We start from the raw sequence: 20,423 nt of genomic DNA, 5'->3' as shown, positions 1-20,423 counted from the left end.
AGCCTCATCTGGCCCGTCTCTCACCCAGTCCCTTAGGGTCTTTGTATATTCAGTGGGAAGCAAGTGACAGTAGAACCATTCAAGGGCCACAGGCTCCACCTGAGGTCACGGGCCACCTTCAGAATGTCCCCTGTCAGCAGGAATTGAGGCAGTGGAAAAGAACTCAATAGCTAAGGGTGGGCTCCAGATGTCCTGTGCAAATGTTCCCCAACCCACCTGCATTTCCTCCTCCTGCATGCATCTGTGATGACACCAGCCCTGCACCCAGCATGGGCTGCTCAGCCCCGGCAGGGTGTCACGCTTCTCCTGAGCTTTGCACAGAGAGGCCACAGAGGAGGAGCCATTAGGTTGTGTTCCCGTTGCAACTCCAAGGTCTTTGTCGTATGGGGCTTGGAGACCAGTGCAGTGGCAAATGTGGGCCATGACAAGCACGCTCTGCACCATCAGCAGGATGTCTTAAATGACTGCAAACCTTTAAAAACCCGAGCTTGCCCCCTTCCCACCCCCATGGCAAACTCAGAAGGTTCAAGTTTGTGGAAAGGTGTCATTGCCAAACCTCCACCTCATCTTGACACTTCACACGGTGTGGAGTCAGCCGCTCTCATTGCAGCATGTTAGGGCAGGATGCTCTTGTTAAGGTATGGTGATGTGTTTAGCTGCTTTTTATTCTGACATCCATCTTGGCAAAGGAGAATTTTAAAAATGTTCTTTATGAAGAGCTTTCCCTCCCCCAGATGGACATAAATGTCTGTATTGACCTTTCCCTCCCCCAGATGGATATGTCTATATTTATTTTGACACAATAGCTTGACATTTTAATATTTTTGTTTCAAGAGATTAGAATGGCTTGTGCAAACCTGAAGTTAATTTCAGCTGCAACATTACCACTCCCCCTCCACTTGAAAACCACGACTCAAATGTCCCAGGGCATGAGGAGATCAGTGTGCACAGCACGAGCAAGCACAGGTGAGTGACGGAAGCCCAAGGCTCTCTGGATCCAGGTGGGGTTCCCTCTCAAGCCAACAGACAGGAAACACAATGACCCATAAGTTTATTTACCATTATGTGCATTTATTTTCTTCTTTTGGCTATTTACAAATGTTTGTTTCAGCCTACTTTTCAGAAGCGTAATTTTATGTTTCTTCACGTTTTCCTTTTTGAACTCAGGACTGGTCAAGGTCCTTTTCATGCAAAAATGTACATTTAACAAGGACAAATTGGGCACTGGGTCATCCTGGGGGATATCTCCTGCTCTGTGCCCTTTGCGGGTCAGGCCATCCAGGACACGTGGGTCTTGGTCCTCCTCCTCCCCTCTTGGTTTTCACTGCCTGGGCCCGGCTCCGCTCCCAAAGACCTGCGTGTGTCCGGCTGTACCGTATGTCATCTGTCTGCAGGATGGCAGTGCCTCAGCTACCCTCTGAAGAGTTGCCTTCGGTTCTGCTGGGGACTGCTGACCTCAAAGTCGTGCACACGTTATGTCAGCAGAGGTGACCCTGACCAACTGAGGCTATTTCCTAACTGAAGTATATCAGGGAGACACTGTAACATTCCCCCCAAACCCAACACAGATAACAGAGATTTCATATTGATCACAGGACATGATACAACAACTACGAGCAGACTGCACTCTCAGTAGGACAAGCCACAGTTTCCTGTGTTGCGTGCCACCACAGCACAGCGCCATGCGGGTGGGTAGCTTAGCGAATGCATAGCTTAAAGGGTTGGCTTTTTCATGTACAGAATAAGGAAACCTCATTGGGAATAGCCAGTCTCAGGAAAACTCAGCTCTAAATATGCACCGACTTTGCGGCCTTGCTATTGACAAGTTGATGGCGATTTTAAGAACACATTTGACAGGCTCCAGGAAGACCCAACAGATTGTCCATTATCTCTGCAAAGGCACCCCACCGCGGCAGGTGGTACAGGCAAGAACTCTGCAGGAAACACGTCCCACAGCTTCACAACAAAATCATGCTTTGGAGAGACCCAGGGTGTCCTTTCTGTGGGAGTGGTGGAGGAGGGGTTTCAGGGGGAAAGCCCTTGATGGGATAGCCCTTGTGAGGAAAGGAAAGGGAAGATGGGTAGAGGAGTAAAATGGGGGCTGCTCCATCCCCGACTCAGCAGGACCCTTCCCTCTGCCCAGGCTCCTAGCGATCTGCCGCCACAAGCACTCTCTGAGGGGCTGGGGCTGAGAAAGGTGCCTTGGGCGGAGCCCCAGGAGCGCCCCCCTCATGCTCTGCACATCCAGTCACTTGGTGTGGTGTGGGAGTGGGAGGGGGTGTAGGCAGCTAGCTGGGGGAGGGTGTGCCTGCTCAGCTGAGGACCGCTGAGGATGGGGCTCAACTACAATACTGAGGCCGACCGAACACACACACACCACGGGAAGGGGAGATCTGGCAATTCTCAGGCTAACATGACCAAGGCCATGGCAAACTCAGAAGGGTCAAGTGGAAAGGTGTCATTGCCAAGCCTCCACCTCATCTTGACACTTCACTTCACACGGTGCGAGTCGCAGCGGAGTCAGCCGCTCTCACTGCAGCATGTTAGGGCAAGACGCTCCTGTTAAGGTGTGGTCATGTGTCTAGCTGCGCGGGTCTACAGAGGCACGCACAGCTGGCCTCCTTGCCCTTCCCCCGTGCTCCGCAGCTTTCCGGCGCACTGCTGCCGGGCAGGCCTTAAAAGCCCTTTTTGTCCCCACTGTTCCAGTCTTTCTGTTTGACATCACCCCAAATGAACTGCTGTGCCCCACGGGGCCCAAAGGCCCTCCAGAGTGTTGGAAACCCAAATCCAAATCAACCAACTAATGTTTGGGCCCCAGGAAGCAAGCGCTTCAGGAGCCATGACGGGAGGTTCACATGTGGGGTCAACTGCTCTCCCACAACCTGAATCTTTCTGTGCGGGATGTCCAGAAAGAAAGAAGCCATCTTAGACGTTCCATCAGTAACTTTCGTTTTTAGCTGTCTTCCATGATGCGTGTATGTGTGTGTGCGTGTGTGTGAATAGAGTAAGTGTGCAGCCGTGCATGTGGATGTATGCATGGCTGTATGTGAGTGCTGGTGCACGTGTGTGTGTATACATGGATGCGCTGCTGAGGGTGAGCGCCCACGTGTGCATACACAGATGGGTGGCGGTGCAGCTCTGTGGGCGTGAGTGTAGGAGGCTCTACTTGCATGCTGTGTATACAAGAGAGACCACACGTTGGGCTGATGTAGGCCCTCCTTGGTCTGCCCTCTCACCCCTCTGACCATCTCTTCCCCTGGAAGGGGTGGGAGGAGGGAGTTTGGACTCCAAACCTAAGGCTGAAGTTCAGCCAGCGGCCATTGTGGGATGGGCTACGAAAGTGGCCCCACGTAGGCCCCCCACCACAGCCGTGCCTGCGGCTGCCTCCCAGGCACCTTCGGTTCTCTCCCTTCTGCTGCCCGCAGCCGATCCCGTGGATCGGGCCCTCACATCTGCCACCCTGCTTGCAGCTGCTCTGGCTTCCAAGGTGGCTGCACCAAGGGACTGAGCTATAAACGCTACACGCAATGCGCCTCCCACTGCATGGTCCCTACCACAGCTCTGTTCCCGATGCAGCTTCAAGGCTCCCCACCGCTGCCTTTGTTATTCCCAAACATGTCTTTCCAGGACACAGCAAAATGCTGTGTGCTCCCAGCTTACCAGGCCGTTGAGCGCTTTCTACCTCAAGGCACTAAATGATCACTTCTTAGGACTACATTCACTTCTGTGTCTTCTATCCAGGAGACAGCACAGGTGGGTAGAGGGAAGAGGAGAGGAGCGGATGGGGACTGGGAGATACTGCTCCCTGGAAGAGGAATTGCAGAGAAACAGTTAACCAGCCTGGCCAATAGGGCCTCCCCATGTATGTGGGAACAGGCCAAGGGAATTTGGTGGCTCTAGAAGAGCCACCGACAGGAAATATATATGCTTTCAGGTGTATTTCCTTTCATACCCACTCCAATCAGATAAATAAACACGGAGTTATCTAGGCACATGTGCACTATATGCACACACAAAATACACCCACATCAGAACACACAAGCACACACATAGAGAAGCCACAAAGTCATACACTTTCATATGCGTGCACACACATATATGCATCCACACGTTGTCATACACACACTCATACACACAACGATGTAGATTTGTACTGATCCATGTGGAGCTACACAGTTTCTCAAATGGCTGTATGTGTGCACAGAACTACCCTGATGCACACACAGCCAGGCAGACACAAGGACACAAACACAGAAGCACAGTTAACAGGGTAGGTGGCTGAGGAGCTGCAGGAGAGGCTGCCTGGGGAGGAATGAGGAACACAGGTGGGGCTGCTTGGCAGACTGGAGCGTAAGCTACTTTCTCCTCCTTAGGAGCCCCGGCGCGTGGGCAGCATCCATGCCCCCTGTGCTCGGTTCACACGCGTTGGTCGTCAATGGCCTCTTCCTGCAGAGACGCTCTGCGTGCTGCAGGGTGATGTCTGGTGCCTGGCAGATAAACAGAAGCCGACAGAACACCCCCTTTTGTAAAGGGGAAGGGAAGAAGGGGTCCACTTCGGTTGAGAGTTAAGAGGACAAGAAGAAAGAGCAGGTGGGGCAGCTCCACCACGCACTGGCTGGATGTCCCCAGCTTAGTTCATAAACTCGTTTTCCCTTGGAACACTGGGCACAAGGTCCTGAGCCTTCCCTGGCTTACAGGGCTCCTGTGACAGTCTGATGATGTCGTCGGTCAGTAAGCTTGTTGGTACTTAACTATGCACTAGACAAACAGAAAGGATTAGTATATAGATTCACAACAGTTGTTCATCTGCTGTTTGAGATTAGATGGTGAACTTTCCTAACGCTAGCCTTCTTTCACCAAGTGCTTGCTCTGTGACTGTGGGTCAGTTCAGCATCTGACCTAGACACACGTATGGAGCCCCTGCTGTCAAGCATTCTGAAGCACACATGTAGACAAGAGAAATTCTCACTTCTCCAATCTGGGTACTTGCTCACCTGACATCTATCACTCCCTGCAAGCTCCTAGGGGAAACATGCTCTCCCACCTACTGTGACGTCTCGCTTGGCACCCCTACCCACCCGCCCACCCACATGCACCGTCAGCCCTGAACTACACCACTACACTCAAAATATAACAGAAAAAATAGTGGGGAAAAGGCACTTTCAAGATTTCCCAAGCTCCTTAGAGGCAGCTCTCGACACGTGCAAGCCCCTGTGCAGCTCAGCCCAAGCAGCTTGACTTCCTCCCACGAAATCCTAAGTGGGGGGTGAGAAAGGGCTGTAATCCCTAGGAGGAAAAAAGTAACAAAACAGAAAGTTCAACACCTCAGGGGGACAGAAAAGCCCTCAGGAATGTTTGTGCATAGGACTTTGATCCTTCCTCTGTGCTCCAACGTGGCTCCTCTCAGTCCCCTAGACATTTCCAGGGGCTTTTCTGTGTACATTAACTGGTAGGAGTCCTTGAAAAAGTGATAGTCTTCTAGAAGAAAAGGAAAATTACTGTGCTACTTACTTCCAGCTTCTCTTCAATCCCTCTCCTTCCAGCCAGAACACATCCTTTCCCACTACCCCTCACCTCATGTTTATAAAGAGAAAGGCAGGGCTGATTTGACTGCCTGGATAACCACAAGAAAAGAATACGAACAAAGAAAAGCAGGCAAAACGGAACCATAAGGACTGTAAAAGGAGCACAGCACAGTGCCCTGTCTCTCTGGGGCAATGGGGAACTACTTGAAATGGTAGGCCCAGTAAACAATGTTGAACACCACAAAGGCAAGAGGGAAGAGGATCCGGGACCACCAGTCAACCTTAGGGACGTAGTCAGGGTGAAAGAGCTTGGAGGAGAATCCTTCGGTGAAGCTGCACCCAGGGCTTGGCGGGTAACTGTCCTCAGACTCTGAATTACTGTCCTTGTCTTCGTCAAAGCTCATGAAATCATCATCAGGGCTCCAGGTTGTCTCAACAGCATGCTTGTGTTGCTTCTCGAGGCCAAGGAAGCCACTCTCAACTTTGACGTCATCAGGCAAGCTACAGATCTCATCAAGGTTGCAGCCTGCTTCTTGCACACACCTCTGGCTGAGGACAAGCAGATGCCTCCTACTGGGGCCATGACCAAGGTTCTCACCCAAGCTGGAGGTCTCTTCAGGGTCCTCTGGGTCATGGGTCTCTGCACGGCCATGGGCCTCAGTGCGGTTGCGGATTTCAGTAGGAATAATGCTGTCCTCAATCTCGGGACCATGGAAGCGAGTGCCATAGCCATCCAGGGCCTGCTCGGAGATGGAAGGCAGATCGCTCAGGCTTTCTCTGCTGGCTGGCCAGGCCTGGCCTGAGAGGGTAGACGGTGAGCTGAGACTTTCTAAGGAGGCCAGTGGGGCCTGCTTTGTGATAGAGGTCAAAGAGCCGAGGCTTTCTAGGCTTGCCCGGTGGGCTGGCACTGGTGTGGAGGGAGGAGAGCCACTCTCGTCTTCTACGCTGAAGTGATCATCACTCAAGCAGACAGTGGAGTTGTTAGAGTCATATCCCGCGTGAACAAGTACCGGCGGGGAGCGAGGAGGGGTGGGGCTTCTCCTAGCAGCACTTCTAATGCGACTGTGGAGCTCTTCCACTGACAGAACCATCTCTTCATGGGCTTTCTGAGGAACAGGACCAAGAGGTTGTTAGCATGTTGGGGAAGTTCATGGCTCCTGCCAGGCCCTTGCTCCCTCCGTAGTGCTAGCTGGTGGATGGAGGCCAGGCCTCCACACGCAGGCGGGGTTGGGCTCCCTGGGAAGGATGGGGTGTGTGGCTGGACATGAACATCCCGCCCACAGCAGGGGCCTCAGCACAGCCTGGGGAGCTGGGAGAACCGAGGCAGGTTTCTCTTCCTTTCAGCCTCCCTGTGCTCCCTTCCCCTCTGGCCCCATTGCCTGCCCTTGGAAGCATCCTTGGTGGGCTGGATTTGGGGTCTGAAGGTCTGTGGATGTTTCCTTCTGCCACTTACCACCCTTGGGACCTTGGACAGTGACTCCACCTATAAAGGACCTAGGAGAAATTGCTTCCCTGCTTTGTTCTCTGGTGTGTGTACATGTGTGTGAGGATTAAACAAACTGAGAAATGTGCAGGGGTCAAGCACCAAGCTGAGGCCTGAGAGGCACTCCGGGAAAGCAGACCGTCAGTGAAGAAGGCCAACCTGCAGCGCTGTGTTCCGGTAGCGGTAGCGGTAGCGGGCCATGACTCTTCGGGCTCGTCTGTGTCGCCTACTATTGTGTCGGGACCCTCCTCGGCTGTAGAAAAGATAGTTGATGTAGACATATTCCAGCAAGGACAGGAACACGAAGAAGAAGCATACAACCATATAGATGTCGATGGCCTTGATGCAGGAGACTTGCGGGAGTTTATCCCGCAGATGTGAGTTGATGGTGTTCAGGATGAGCATTAAAGTCAGACCTGCAAATGACATGGCACAGGGCTAAGTCTCCTCAGGTGGCCGAAGCTGCTGGCAAGCCATTGGCCCACATCCCACAGAGAGAGAGCAAAGGTCATGTTCAGCTCTCAGGGCCGGGGGCCTCCACTCAAACGCTCTCTTTGCTCCTCCCTGCACCCCCCATCTTCATACCCAGCCTGTGCTTCAGGGACTCAGTGACTTCCTACTGCTCTTAGGATCAAGTCCCAAATCGCCAGTCATGGTTTCACAATGACTCACATCTCTAGCCCTGTATCGCCTCTGATGGCCCCTTCTCCCTTTGTCTTCCAGTATGTAGGCTTTCTGTTGGCCCCTCAGTATTAAATGAGATCATATCCCTGAGAAGATTTTTGAAGTCCTAAAATATTACACAAATATAAAGGTTTGGTCCACCATATGCTCCTAAAGAAGGGGGCTGAGGAGTCTGTCTTGAATGGCGGAGGTTAAACCAGACCTGTAGCTAAGACACATTGTTTTTCTGCAGGGTGGGACCTAAAACACTTGGGAGCTGACCTACCGAGTGTCACCCTGGCTGCAGAGGATTCATAGTTCATCCAAAATGACATCCAAGAGACAACAGTGGTGAGGACAGTAGGCCAATAGATCTGCACCAGGTAGCTGATGACTTCCCTCTGGACCAGGAACCTCAGTATCAGGCGCACATAGGAACCTGGCAAGGAGACAAACTAGTGTCAGGGTGACAGGGCTGATGGGATTTGCAGCGTGAACTACAGGATGGAGGGTGGGAAACCAAAAGGGCAGTTCAGCCCCTACTACTCCTGCCACGGCAGTCTGCAGACTTGACCTCATTTGCCGCCAGGGACAATGGCTTGTATCAGTAGGCCCCAATGGCCGAGCAAGTCTGCTCTCTCCTTCCATCCTCACTTGCTCCATGTCAACTAAAGTTGTCTAGTAGGAGACAGGAGATACTTCAAAGCTGCAAACAGATGGATGGGGAGAGGCTGTGCCTGTGAGGAGGACTGTTTTTATCGCCAAGAGCACATACCTTCTGCACCTGTCGAGTATTAAACCTGGCTAAGCCCCTGGAGGTTGTCAGGAGCCAGAAGGAAATAGGAGAGGAGGCAGCAGAAGCATAGGGGTCAAAGGAAGAGGTCTTTATGAGTTTACCAGGGTACAAAAGAGACAAGAGACAGGAGAGAAGGAAGGGGCCAGACCCACCTGTGTAGAAAAGCACCTCTTTGCTAGTTATCGTCTTTCCCAGGAAGCTGAACTGAGGGATATGCAGCTTCTCAGTGCCCTGGATGGCTTGCCCATTGCCTTCCCAGTACAGGACTATGTCTTCAACTGTGTAGCCATCTGGGAGCAGGAAAGGGACCGAGTTAGCTGACCTCAGAAAGCAGGCATAGGCAAATTTCACACCAGAGGGGGATGGTGGGAACCTGCCCTTTGGGGGCACCTTTGTGTTTTGTGGAGTCTAAGCACAGGGGCCAGGGACCTGGAAAGACAACTGTCAGTTCAGAGTTTCTTAGCCACTGGCTTGTACACAACCTCCCTACAGCAGGGTTCAAGTTCCCAATGGGACTATTTCCGTTCTAAAGGCCACGTGTCCCCAGATGCCATATGTATACCGTATAGAGGGTGCACACACACACACACACCTACCTCTGTCTATCTGCCTGTCTCTGGAGGAGAGAGAGATAAAGGTGAAGGGAGGGAGTCGGGGAGCTGTACCGTCCCTCTTGCTGTTAAGTCGGCCTTGGGTTTCCTGATGGCCGCAACCCCAGGTAGGGAAGAAGGGGCCGTGGGGGACATACGTACAGCTCTCCACTTCCAGCTTGCAGGTCTGCTTGTCCAGAGGAAATTTTTGTAGATTCAGGGAACAAGCTGCTGTGGTGGTGAGTCTACCAAGAAAATGCAAAATGAAAGGAAAAGTGAGTCAAGCCCAGGCAAGTGACGGTTCCTGAGAAAACTGCAGTCCCTTTCAACCCTTGAAGCAATTGCCACTTTGTACAGTGGGTGGGGTGTGTGTGTGCATGTGCGCATGTGTGTGTGCCTGTGTTTCTCTCCCTTCTATGAATCCTCCATGCAGCATCGATCAGCTGAGGCCCCCTTTAAATGAAACAGGTGTGGCCAGTGACCTGTTCCCTGTCAGCTTTGTTGTTCTCTGGCTCCAGCACCTTGGTCTGTGGGGAAGTGGAAGGAGAATGAAGTGGGACAGAGTGGGAGCACCCTAGAGAAAGACAGACCCAGACATAGAGCTGAACCTCGGCAGCTACCTCTTGCAGAAATATTCTGAGCTAAATTTCTCTCTCATGCTTGCCTTAAGAGCCAGTTTGTAAGTGATGACACTGCGAGGGAAGCCTCGGCGACCACATGCTATGCTATGAGTAGGCCAGTGAGGCGTTCCAGCATGCACACACGACAGAGCCACAGACAACAGACACGCACTGCATGCCCCGGGGCCCCCCGCGTGATGCAAAGATGACCAATGGCAGGACTGGCTCCCGCCGCCCCAGTTAACAGGCTTCAGCGTGCGTCTGCCTGCATTCCTGACAGGGAGGAAACCTTAGGGAAAGACACAGAGATCAACTGCAGAATGTACACACGGAATGTAAGGCAGAGGGAGAGCCCTTCTGGCTGGACAAACCAAGGAGGGCCTTTGAGTGCAGGGTGGAAGGATGGGCAATGGTTAGGCTCATGGAAATGGGGAAAGGGCCATTCCAGACAGAAGCGATAGCAGAAACCAAGGTGTGGGGACAGGACAGCCATGGATGGCTGTGGGAAATGCTGATGGTTCCACTGGCTACAGGGCTGGGTGAGTGAGGGGTAGGTGCCCGACAGACTTGGAAAGCACTGGGCTCTTCTGGGATCCTTTTATTAGAGTGTGTTCTTGGTATACTCGGTGGGGGGGAAGGAAGCCTGTTGGGCTGGTCCCCAAGCTCCTGGGGAAGGGAACTCACCGGATGCCATATCGCACCGTTCCATCTGGGTGAAGCTGAAAAACTCGATTTTCCACAGTCACGTCATGCACAAAAGCATCCTTGCTATTTAGAAAGTAGCAGTCAGGGACCCATAACTTCTCAAGCATTCGATAGTCCAGGGTCAGGTTCAGGTTGGTCTCATAGTATGCTAAACGTGGATCTTTCCATGTCTGATGAAAAACCATTGTGACCGTATAGTCCTGGGGAGAGAAAGGTAAATCCCAGCTGCATGTGAGGTTGTCCAGCTCTTCCTCATCCTCAGAGTGTATAGAGAAAACATCATAAATGCAGATGAGTAATGAAATATACGTGAGAATGTTAAATATCAGGAATAGTAAAATGAACTTTGTGCAATTGAAATCTAGGTGAAGAAATAGGACACAGCCAGTAACTTTCAATCTTCAATGTGTCCCTTCTAGAACATATTTCCTATACCTCCCAGCAATATCCGTTGTCTTAGATTTTAATAACAATAATTTCCTTGATTTTTGTTAGAGTTTTATTGTCTATGTATGTATTTCTAAGAAACATATTGCTTACTTGGACTTATTTAATTTTTTTCTGAATGGAATCATATCGTATGTATTTGTAATTTGCTTCTTTCACTCCACATTGTATTTGCAGGAGTCATTCAAGTTTGTATCTGTAATTAAATTTTCACTTGCATTGCTGGTTAACATTTCCTTGTATGAATATGCACTGTTTATTATTGTGTGAACGTGCCATCTATACCAAAATCACAATGACATAAAAACTACACCACGAAAGTTCCAGTTTACACCCCAGCCAAGAGCAGATGAGAATTCCCAATGCTCCTGCCTTCCCAACGCTGTGATTGCCTGACTTTTGCTTTCTGCCAGTCTGGTGGGTTCTCACTGTGGTCTTATTTTGTATTTCACTAATCAATAAAAAAGTCAAGCATATTTTCATATATTTATCTGCTACCTGCTTTTCTTCATAATAGTGGCAGTTCCTGTTCAGATTTTCTGATTATTTTTCTATTGATTTTTAATATTCTTATTAATTCATAGGAACTATATATATTTTTCAGTATCAGTCCTTTGTGTTGCAAGTATCTTCGTCCACTCTGACTTACCCTTTCACAGTTGTCAAACTCCTTTTGTTCATTTGTTTTACAAAACAAGTTAAAAAAGTTCTGGCTAAACAGACTTTTAATATAATTGAAGTTACCACCTTTCTTTTTTTTACTGTTTGTGTTTTCTGTCTTTTTAGAGAAGTTTTTACCTCCCACAAAGATAATATCCTATGTTATCTCCCCAAAGCTTCATTAGCCTTTCACTTTGAGGTCTATGAGCCATTTTCAAAATGCACCATGTTCCTCCATGTGGGCTCTGTTGCAGGTCCGAACAACTGGAGTTGGCCTTTGACCCTGCTCCATGTCCCATGTCCCCTGTCCTCAGCCCAATGTCTGAAGCTGACACACTTACCATAGTCATTTCTGAGATCTGTTCAATATTGGAGACATAGATGGATACTCCCACGGGCACAGGGGCACCTACAACACAGGAAGACACTATTACATGCAGGAGAGGACAAAGGTGAGAAGGTGGACTCAGGAGCCACACTGCCTGGCTTTGAGCTCCATTTACAGTTACTGGCTGTATGACCTTGAATAAGTTACCTAACTTCTCAGAGTCTTGGTTTCTCCATGGGTAAAATGGGAATAATAACAGCACTGACCTCAAGGTTAATGTGGGCCCAGCACCTGGAGCAGGGCTTGGCTCATGACTTGCTGAAACAAGGTGTTGGGGCAAAGTGAAAGAGAAAAGAAGAGGATCAAGCATTGTTTTCCTAAATGTGACTTATCCTGGTAAAAACTTAAGAGCAATGAGCCCAAAGCAAGAGCTAAGATTTTTGGTGTGTATGACCATGTTTGAGTGAGTGCATGTGAGTGTGTCCATGTCTGAGTGAATGTGCACTGTGTGCATGAGTGTATGTGAGCACATGCACATGGATGAGTGAGTCTGTGAGTGTGTTCCCCCACAGTGAATGTGTCAGTGTGCTCGTGAGTGTGAGCATTTCTGTGTGTTAGGGAATGTTGAGCATGCTTGTGTGCTTGATCATTTTGTGTAGGAGTAAAACTGTGAGCATGTGTGTATATCCATGCAAGTTGTCTGGGAATGACTCTATGAGCGTGTTCATGTGCAAGAGAATGTATTTTCATGTATGAGTGAGTGAATGTGTGACTTGTGAATGTATTTGTACTTGTTAACATGTAAGGGAATGTGTAAGCATGGATGTATTTGTGAACTTATATATGTGTGTAATGTGTGAGCATGTGTGAATGAGCATATCTGTTTATGTGAGTATATTTCCGAGTGTTCATATGTGAGTGAATGCATGAGCATATTTGTGTGCTTGCATATGTTGAATGTGAGTAAATGTGTAGGCACATGCAAGCATGTAGGCAGGATGGTGTGTGGAAGTCAATGTATGAATATGTTCATGTGCATATGAATGTGTGAGCACGTGTGTCTGCAAGCCAGTCTGTGTGTCAGTGAATTTGTGAGTGTGTTTGTGTATGTGAGAATGTCTGTGTGCAAGTGAATGTGTAAGCATGCTCATATGAGTGGATGTGAGCATGTCTGTGAGTGTGTTCATGTGGAAGTATGAGTGAATGTGAATTTATGTGAGTGTGAGCACATTTACGGGTGAATGAATGTGTTAGCATGTATGTGTTTTCAAGTGTATTGTGTGGGAGTGAATGTGTGGGTTGTCTGTGTGAGCCTGTTCACATGTTAGTGCATTTGTGAGCATGTCCATGTGAGTGAAAGCATGATTATATTTGTGTATGAAGTTGTATTTACATGAACGTATGTCTGTTTGTATGTTGAGTGAATGAACATGCTCATGTGAGTCTGTGTGAGCATGTTAACTGCACATGTGAGAGAATGGTGTACATACATGAGTACATGTGTTAACACATGTACACATGTGTGTTCATGTGAGTGAATGGGAATGCAAGTGAACTTATGTGTGTGTGAATATGTGAGCATGGTTGTGCATGCAACCATGTTTAAATCAAGTGTTAAGCGAGCATACTTCACTTATAAGTATGCTCACTCATGGTCGTGAGTAAGCATACTTACACACACACACTCATCACATTTAGAAGTATGAAGGTATGAGGAGTGTGTGTATGTTCATGTGCTGAAGTGAATTAGTGATATGAGTGAATGTGCAAGCATATTAATGTGTGAGTGTACGCATGTGGATGCCTATGTGTGTTATTGTGTGAGCATGTTTGTGTGAGTTGGTAAACATGTGGACATGTGTGTGTGTCAGCATGCTCATGTGTGAATGCATTAGCCTGTTTATATGCATGTTCATGTGTGTGCATATCAATGTGGGTGTGAGCATTTGTGTGTGTGTGAATGAATGTGTGAGCATGTTAATGTGGGAGTTATGTGTGTGTGAGTGAACTGTATGTCCATGAGTATGTGTTTGAATGTCCAAGCATGTGTGTGAGTCTGAGTGTGTTGTTATGTGAGCATGTTTGTGTGCATGTGGAAGTGAATATGTGAGCTTCAGTATGTGAGTTTGCCTGTGTGAATGAATTTGTGAGTGTGTGTGTATGTGAGCAGTTTGCATGTGTGGGTTTTACATGTTTATGTATGTGTGTAAGCGTGAGGATGTTTGTGTGTGTGTAAGCATGTGTGTGAGCAGGTGAATAAATGTATATACCTAATTGGTGAGTGAGTGAATTTATGAGCGTGCTCATGTGAGAGCATTTGGGTGTGTTACCACGTGAGTGTGAATGAATGTGTTACTGTGGGGAGCCACTTCTGCTGCCCGGCTCTCTTTTGCAGACACAGGTGGTAGTGCCTACTAACTACTGCTAACTCAAATGTGATCATGGATGTGAAAATACATAGTAAATTCTAAGGTGCTATGAAAAAAATCAATTTTTGTTCTTTTCTCATTCAGTCAAAGTTGCCTGCATGCAGCCCCACAGCTAAACCATTATTCTAGGGGTATTACATCACACTGCTGTACGGAAACATGCATGATGCAATTCAGCCTGCTGGCTGCATGACAGGCTGACTGCCCAGAAGCTGAGCTTCTATGAGGGAAACGTGTTATTCCTATTCGGATGCTTCAATGGGCAATGTGCTATTCGGAATCAGTGTATGAATGGCAGCTGACGAGTAAATGGGCCTCTGTGTGAGGGGCAGCCCAGACTCCAACATCCAGGGCTACTGCAAATGATCCCCAGCAAAGCACTACGTAATGATAGGGGTTTCTAGAAACATGGTTCTTTATTACAGCCTTTCAGGCTTCCTACACGCCTTTAACAGATGCAAACTGTGTTAAGATTTGTGTAGGCAACAAACCCCAGAGCGGCTGGGCAACCATCTCCCCACCTCACTCCAGTGTGAGTGTTGCCTTGAATCTTTACTTCACTTTGGACACAGAGGGGAATTTGACTGTGTCTACTGGGAGGCCTAAAGGGAGTCCTGGGTTCCCCCAACCCAAATCCCTGTCTGGCTTTCCCCTGAATTGCCCTGCCACTGACTCCCCTAGGACAGCTCCAGACTTAGCCTGCAGTGCCTCTTTGTGTGTAAATGCTAGAACATCCTGCCTTGCCCTTGGCGCCCCCCAGCCTTCACCTTCCATTTGGCTGACTTCCGGACCCATGTTTTCTCATTTGCCCTAGGTCAGCATGCCCATAAAGCTTGTGTAACCTGGGAGGTTAGGCATCAGGTGTAAATAAATCCACTCAAAAGATGGTGCTGAGATGCCTTGGAGATATTGTGGACCAGTCACACCTGATGATCCCCAGAGGTTGGTTGTTGCCCCTGCTCCCTGTCCCTGGTCCTGGACGCAGTAAGGCAACAGCACGGAGAATGTGTTCGGTGTACTTGTACTTGAATAGCTGTTTGTCAGCCTTTGCTGAGCAACGTGAGAACACGGGGAGGAGAAAAGGCAGCTTCTCTGGTAAGCTACACGGGCCGCAGCTGGTCCCAAGCTGCTACACTGTGCTGGGGTGCTGGCTAGGCTTTGACAGTGAATTTCCATATTGGAAGAGCCTTCCTTTTATCCTCGCCACACTAGCTTCTCAGGTCCCAGTGCACAGCCACCTTGGAGCCCTGGGGCTATGTCTTCTGCCCTCACATTTAGGGGGAGCAATGCAGCAAAGAGGACACCAGTCAAGCGTCCCACCTCCAAAGCTTAGTGCCCAGGGAGACCGCCTAGGTTTTCAAGGTGGCTCTGCAGGCAAATCAGAGCCCCTGACTGGTCTACTCCAAGGGCCACTACTCCCTGCTGTGCGCCCTCTAGGAAAGAGGCTACATAAAACCAAAGACCTCTATTCATGTGCACAAATGTGCAATTAGCATTCATTAACCCTTTAGAGTCTAGTGCCCAGTTCTACCACCTGCATGAAACGAATTCCTTAGCTACTTAGCATTTTAGCTCTGTTTCCTTTGAACTGAAACGTGACTAACGTCTATTTAATGCCCCCTTCCTTTTGTCTGTCCTTAGTCTAGGTTTCCTGGGTGGCCCCTGGGCCAGAGATGCTACTCCCTATTCCCCTAAAGCTGTGTGATTCAAGTCAGCTGCCCTTGCCAGAGAGGGAGGTGAAAGAAATGAAAGGAGAAACCAACTTACTGGCTTCTTGGACGTTTGTGGTTCAGTTTCCTTATCATTTCTCATCTCCGTGCTTGAGATTTGAGGGCTAGGCTAAGGAGTTTGGATTTTACTTGGCAGTTAAATAAAACCATCAAAGGTCCTTGAGGTGTTCAGGCTGGATATATAAATATCATACTGAGTGCAGTGTGCTGAGTGAACTGAGCTTAGTGGGAGCTGAAGGCTTGAAGAAGGGGGCGCACAGGTGAGTGACGTGAACTAGACGGAGACCATGCCCTTGGTTCTGAACTACTGGAATGGAGCTTCTGTCCAGGGTGCAAGGGATGTTTGCCCTCACATTAAAAGGTACAGAAAACCCTAGCCTGACAAAAATGGCACGTTTTGTCTCGTACACAAGAACATCTGAGGTTAGTGCTTCTGCAGCCACACCGGGGAGCACGCTTCAGGCTAGGTGCTATTGCAAGGGAGGGGCCAGAAAGCTTCTTGCATTCTTACGCAAGACAACGAGGTAGGAGAAATTCCCGCGTAGAGCAAAAAGCTGGGAGGTTGGTTGTCTGTCTGGGAGTGCTGGCTGAAGGTCGCTGCAGAGTCAGGAAGGTGGGGTCTGGAGAGGCAGAAGCATTGAGCCTGGGGAGTGCCACTGGTCAGCTTATTGGGTAGGGCTGACTTGTGGAGTTTCAGCTCTATTCCACCTAACACAAAGGCCTCTAGTATCTGGACATGTCTTACCTCCAAAATTTGGTCTCAGACGGACATCATATCTTGACAACACCCTGTCCAAAATCTTGTGAACCACAGCTTCATTTGCGCAATTTTTGCTGAAAACAGAGAAGTCATCAGTAAATGCTACCTTGCTTCTCAAAGAACAAACAACAGAGAGCACCCTATGCATCAGCTTGCCAGGCAGGACCTTGCCTTCTCCTGTACGCACGCAGACATGTGGCGTCAGGCATGCACACGTCTCTCCCTGCTCCCCTCCCTCCCTTCCGTGAGTCAGCCGAAGCGCCACAATGACGTAGACTCCTCTTTGGCCCTCCCCCTCCCCAGTTTTTTTTTCTACAGAGTGGGGTGCAAAGACTGGATTCCTGTTACTGGGCAGACTTTGGGGGGGGAACACCTGGAGGGGACAGTGGTGTGTGTGGGGGAATGTGGAGGGGAGGAAATGGGCAGGTTCGAGCCCTGAGATATACACATTACTTCAACCACCTGAGGAGCTGGACCTTGCCAACCGCCTGGATGCAGCTCTTCAAGGGGGTGGGCGTCCTCCTTCTGGGGGTGCCTGATTGCCTCAGGCAAAGTCACCTTCCACCCTCAGTGACCTCCTGAGCTGAGCCAACCTGTTTGCCTTCTCCAGTTCAGCCACATTTCCCCTACCTGGGCTAGAGCTGGGTACTTTCTTGTCACATCTATGTCAATCTCAGTTTTGTACACATCTGTTTTTAAGACTTGGCGAAGGGCATATGACGTAGAAAGAGCACCTTGCTCATGTGGCAGAGATTTATGACCCCCACCCAATTAATCAAAGAATTTCAGATTCTTGGGGCCCAGGGCTGTCCTACAAAAGATACATACTCTGTGGACAGGCATCTCTCTGGTGAAGCATGTGCTTCCAGCCTAGATGTGTTTTGGGTGAGCACATATAAGTGGATGCAGCTCAACCCTGCCAGAGAGCTGGCCTTCCCAGAAATCTCTGATGTGCTCACCCGATTCACCTAGACCTTCAGCAGGGCTCTTTTCCCCAGAAAGGGCTTGTGAATGAGAACAGACCCGGGGACTGTCACTCTGACTCTTAGCATCTTTGACGCATTGACCAGACAACATCAGCCCCTGCAAAGTTCAGTGTGTGTGTGTGTGTGTGTGTGTGTGTGTGTGTGTGTGTGTGCATGCACGCGCGCACTAGCGCAGTCTGGTGCGGAGGGTTAAGGCCATTGCAGGGCCGCCTGCTGGAACGCTGCCCAGCTGCTCCTCCTCCTTTTTTTTTCCTGAATACACGTTCTCTGGTTCGCCATTAAAAAATTATTCCCAATAATCTTTAATGACAAGATTTTATTTTGTTTCATTCCAAAGTGTGCACATGAATTCTTCCTGAGTTAAAGCAATGCATTCCCACCTGCTCAGGACCACACATTACCTATATGCCAGCACTTGGCATCCGTGGCCACTGCAAATACATATTTAGGTGTGATCTACTTGTAAAGCATGGCTACTTAACATCTCTTCAGGTATTTGCAGACCCAAACAAACTTGAAATTGAACACAGAAAAAAACCTGAATCATCTAATGTTTTCATAAGAGTAAGTACAAAAACGCACCCATGGCAGACCCCCCTCCCATTATATGGTTATATAGCCACGGAGCACACTGTCTGGGCTCCAAGGAGGTTGAGTCAATAATAATTTCTACCTGCGGTATCGGAAAAGGTCCCTCACGGCTCACCACACACACACACACACACACACACACACACACGCACGCACGCACACACGCGCCTCAGGGAACAGACTCAAATCCGGACTCAAACAGGTGTCTCTACTGCCTGTTTTGTGAATTGCCCATCACCCTGTACCCGCTCCCACCCCAATCCCACAGGTGTCAAAGGGCATGACTGGGAAAAGGTGCCCGGGGCCTTAGTTCCCGGGGATAGGTGGCAGACCCTGGGGTGAGAACACCCCCGCCAGCTCCGGGGGTTGCAGTCTGGGCACACGCAGGGCTCTGTGGGGTGCTGCTGTAACAGGTGCGCCTAAGCACAGGGCTCTGTCTCTGCCACCGGCGCCGCTCCCAACCTATCCCCTCCAGGAACCCGCAGGCAGGGCCCTCGCGACAGGGCTCGGCGCCCCCGGGTCTAGGTCCTCCAAGCCCGCTCCGTCCGAGAGGTCTGAGGTCATCCGCCCGCCCCAGTTGCCGCCAAGCCCAGCCTGGCAGCGCCCGCTTACCAGTTGAAGAGGTTCAGGACGACTTCGGGTACGGTGGAGAGCTCGAAGTGGAATTTCGGGACGGGACTGGGGTTGTCGCCCTCCGCGAGCCAGGTCCTGATGAGCAGCAGGAACACGGCAGCTCTCAGAGTCCCTCGGATGCCCATGGCCGTGGCGCTCCGGCGGCTGGAGGGCGCGAGAGACTGCTGGGAGAGGGGCGGGTGGGGGCAGTGAGGGGCGCGTGCAAACTGAGGGGGTCGCTGGGAGTCTCTGCTAAGAAGGCAGGAGCGAGGGTGCGGAGAGCACGGGGCGCGGGGCTTAGAGCAGAGCCCAGACTCCGGGGGGCTCAGCCCCCAACAGCTCTGCCCTACGCAGCGCCCCCAGGACGCGCCCGCCAGCTGCGAGGTGCGCTCCGTCTGCGGCAGCTCCTGGGGAAGACTGGGCAACGAGCCGGCGCAGGCTGGCTCCGCCCACTCCGACGGCAGCACCGACAGAACCAATCGGGAAGGTGCCAGGAGCCGCACAAATAGGCGCGCGCTCCTGCCTCTGCCCGGCCCCCTTCCCGCCCCTCCAGGCTTCTGCAGAGTCCCCACCCCCGGCCAGCTTCCTACTCAGGGGCGGGGCGCCGCCGCGGGAGGGGTGCGGTGCTGGCGGGGTGGGCCTGGGGCCTCGGTCGGGCTTGCTTGCCCTCTGTGCAAAAATGCAATATGTGCCTTTCTCTTGGAAGGGTGTGTGACCAAGATTTGGTTTTGTGGTGAAGGGAGTGAGGTGATTTGACTGCCCTGGCTGAATCTGCGTTCCGGAATAGCTGGACACATTTGGGGGTCGAGAGAGATCTGGACTGCTGTTCATTCCCTTGCTCCTCCAGTAACCCCACATGCCTTGCCTCTAGGTGGAGTGAAAGGGGATCACCGATGGATTTTATGTCAGAGCTCTCCCCATAGCAGGAGTGCCCCTCCATCGGGATGGAAATTTGGTTCCAGGACCCAAGAGTGTCCTGAAGACTCTAATTTCCCAGAGTCCTCTTGGCCGCAGATTTGGGCCACCAGGACACAGCTCAGGGAACTGGAAGGGTTCGCCAACGGGGTCCACCCTGAGATGTGTCTCTGTTCCATAGCCCAGGCATGCAGAATTGAAGTGAGGATCAGGGCTGACACCATGGAAGGGGAAAGAAGACAAAGGCCAGTGTTTCAGACGTTCAAGGGTGTTAGTCTCTGGAGAGCAGGCCACTCAAATACTTCTGCATTCTGGCCCTATCATGAGGAAAAGCCTGGAATTTTGACCAGAGGGCTCTTAATCTTTCAGACCCCTCAAACACTGTCCTATGAAACAGAAGGATCTCAGAGGATAAGGAAATTCCTCCACACAATCTCCTCTGTCCTTCCCATCTCAGATTCATGACAATGCAAATTCAGAGACAGATCCTTCAGAGCCCATGGGCCAGATGGGCACTGTACAAACAGACCTCAGTCCCGTTCACCAGCACTTAACCTCCTAAGGCATGCTATTGAGAAGGTTG

General features: G+C 50.4%; 1 protein-coding gene across 1 annotated transcript; it reads right to left on the bottom strand.

Moving 5' to 3' along the window:
* Window positions 1-1,040: 1,040 nt before the first annotated feature.
* Window positions 1,041-19,320, bottom strand: GABRQ (gamma-aminobutyric acid type A receptor subunit theta). Its single transcript, XM_036887291.2, has 9 exons — window positions 18,926-19,320; window positions 16,722-16,810; window positions 11,831-11,898; window positions 10,362-10,582; window positions 9,220-9,302; window positions 8,620-8,757; window positions 7,958-8,110; window positions 7,168-7,424; window positions 1,041-6,631 (listed from the first exon to the last, which is right to left on the bottom strand). The coding sequence occupies exons 1-9, from the start codon at window positions 19,069-19,071 to the stop codon at window positions 5,726-5,728; spliced, it is 2,061 nt and encodes a 686-aa protein (XP_036743186.2). The 5' UTR covers window positions 19,072-19,320; the 3' UTR covers window positions 1,041-5,725.
* Window positions 19,321-20,423: the final 1,103 nt, after the last annotated feature.

This window comes from Manis pentadactyla, chromosome X, assembly GCF_030020395.1.
Source record: "Manis pentadactyla isolate mManPen7 chromosome X, mManPen7.hap1, whole genome shotgun sequence".
NCBI classification, from domain to species: Eukaryota; Metazoa; Chordata; class Mammalia; order Pholidota; family Manidae; genus Manis; species Manis pentadactyla.
This window is presented reverse-complemented; position numbering and strand designations above follow the sequence as displayed.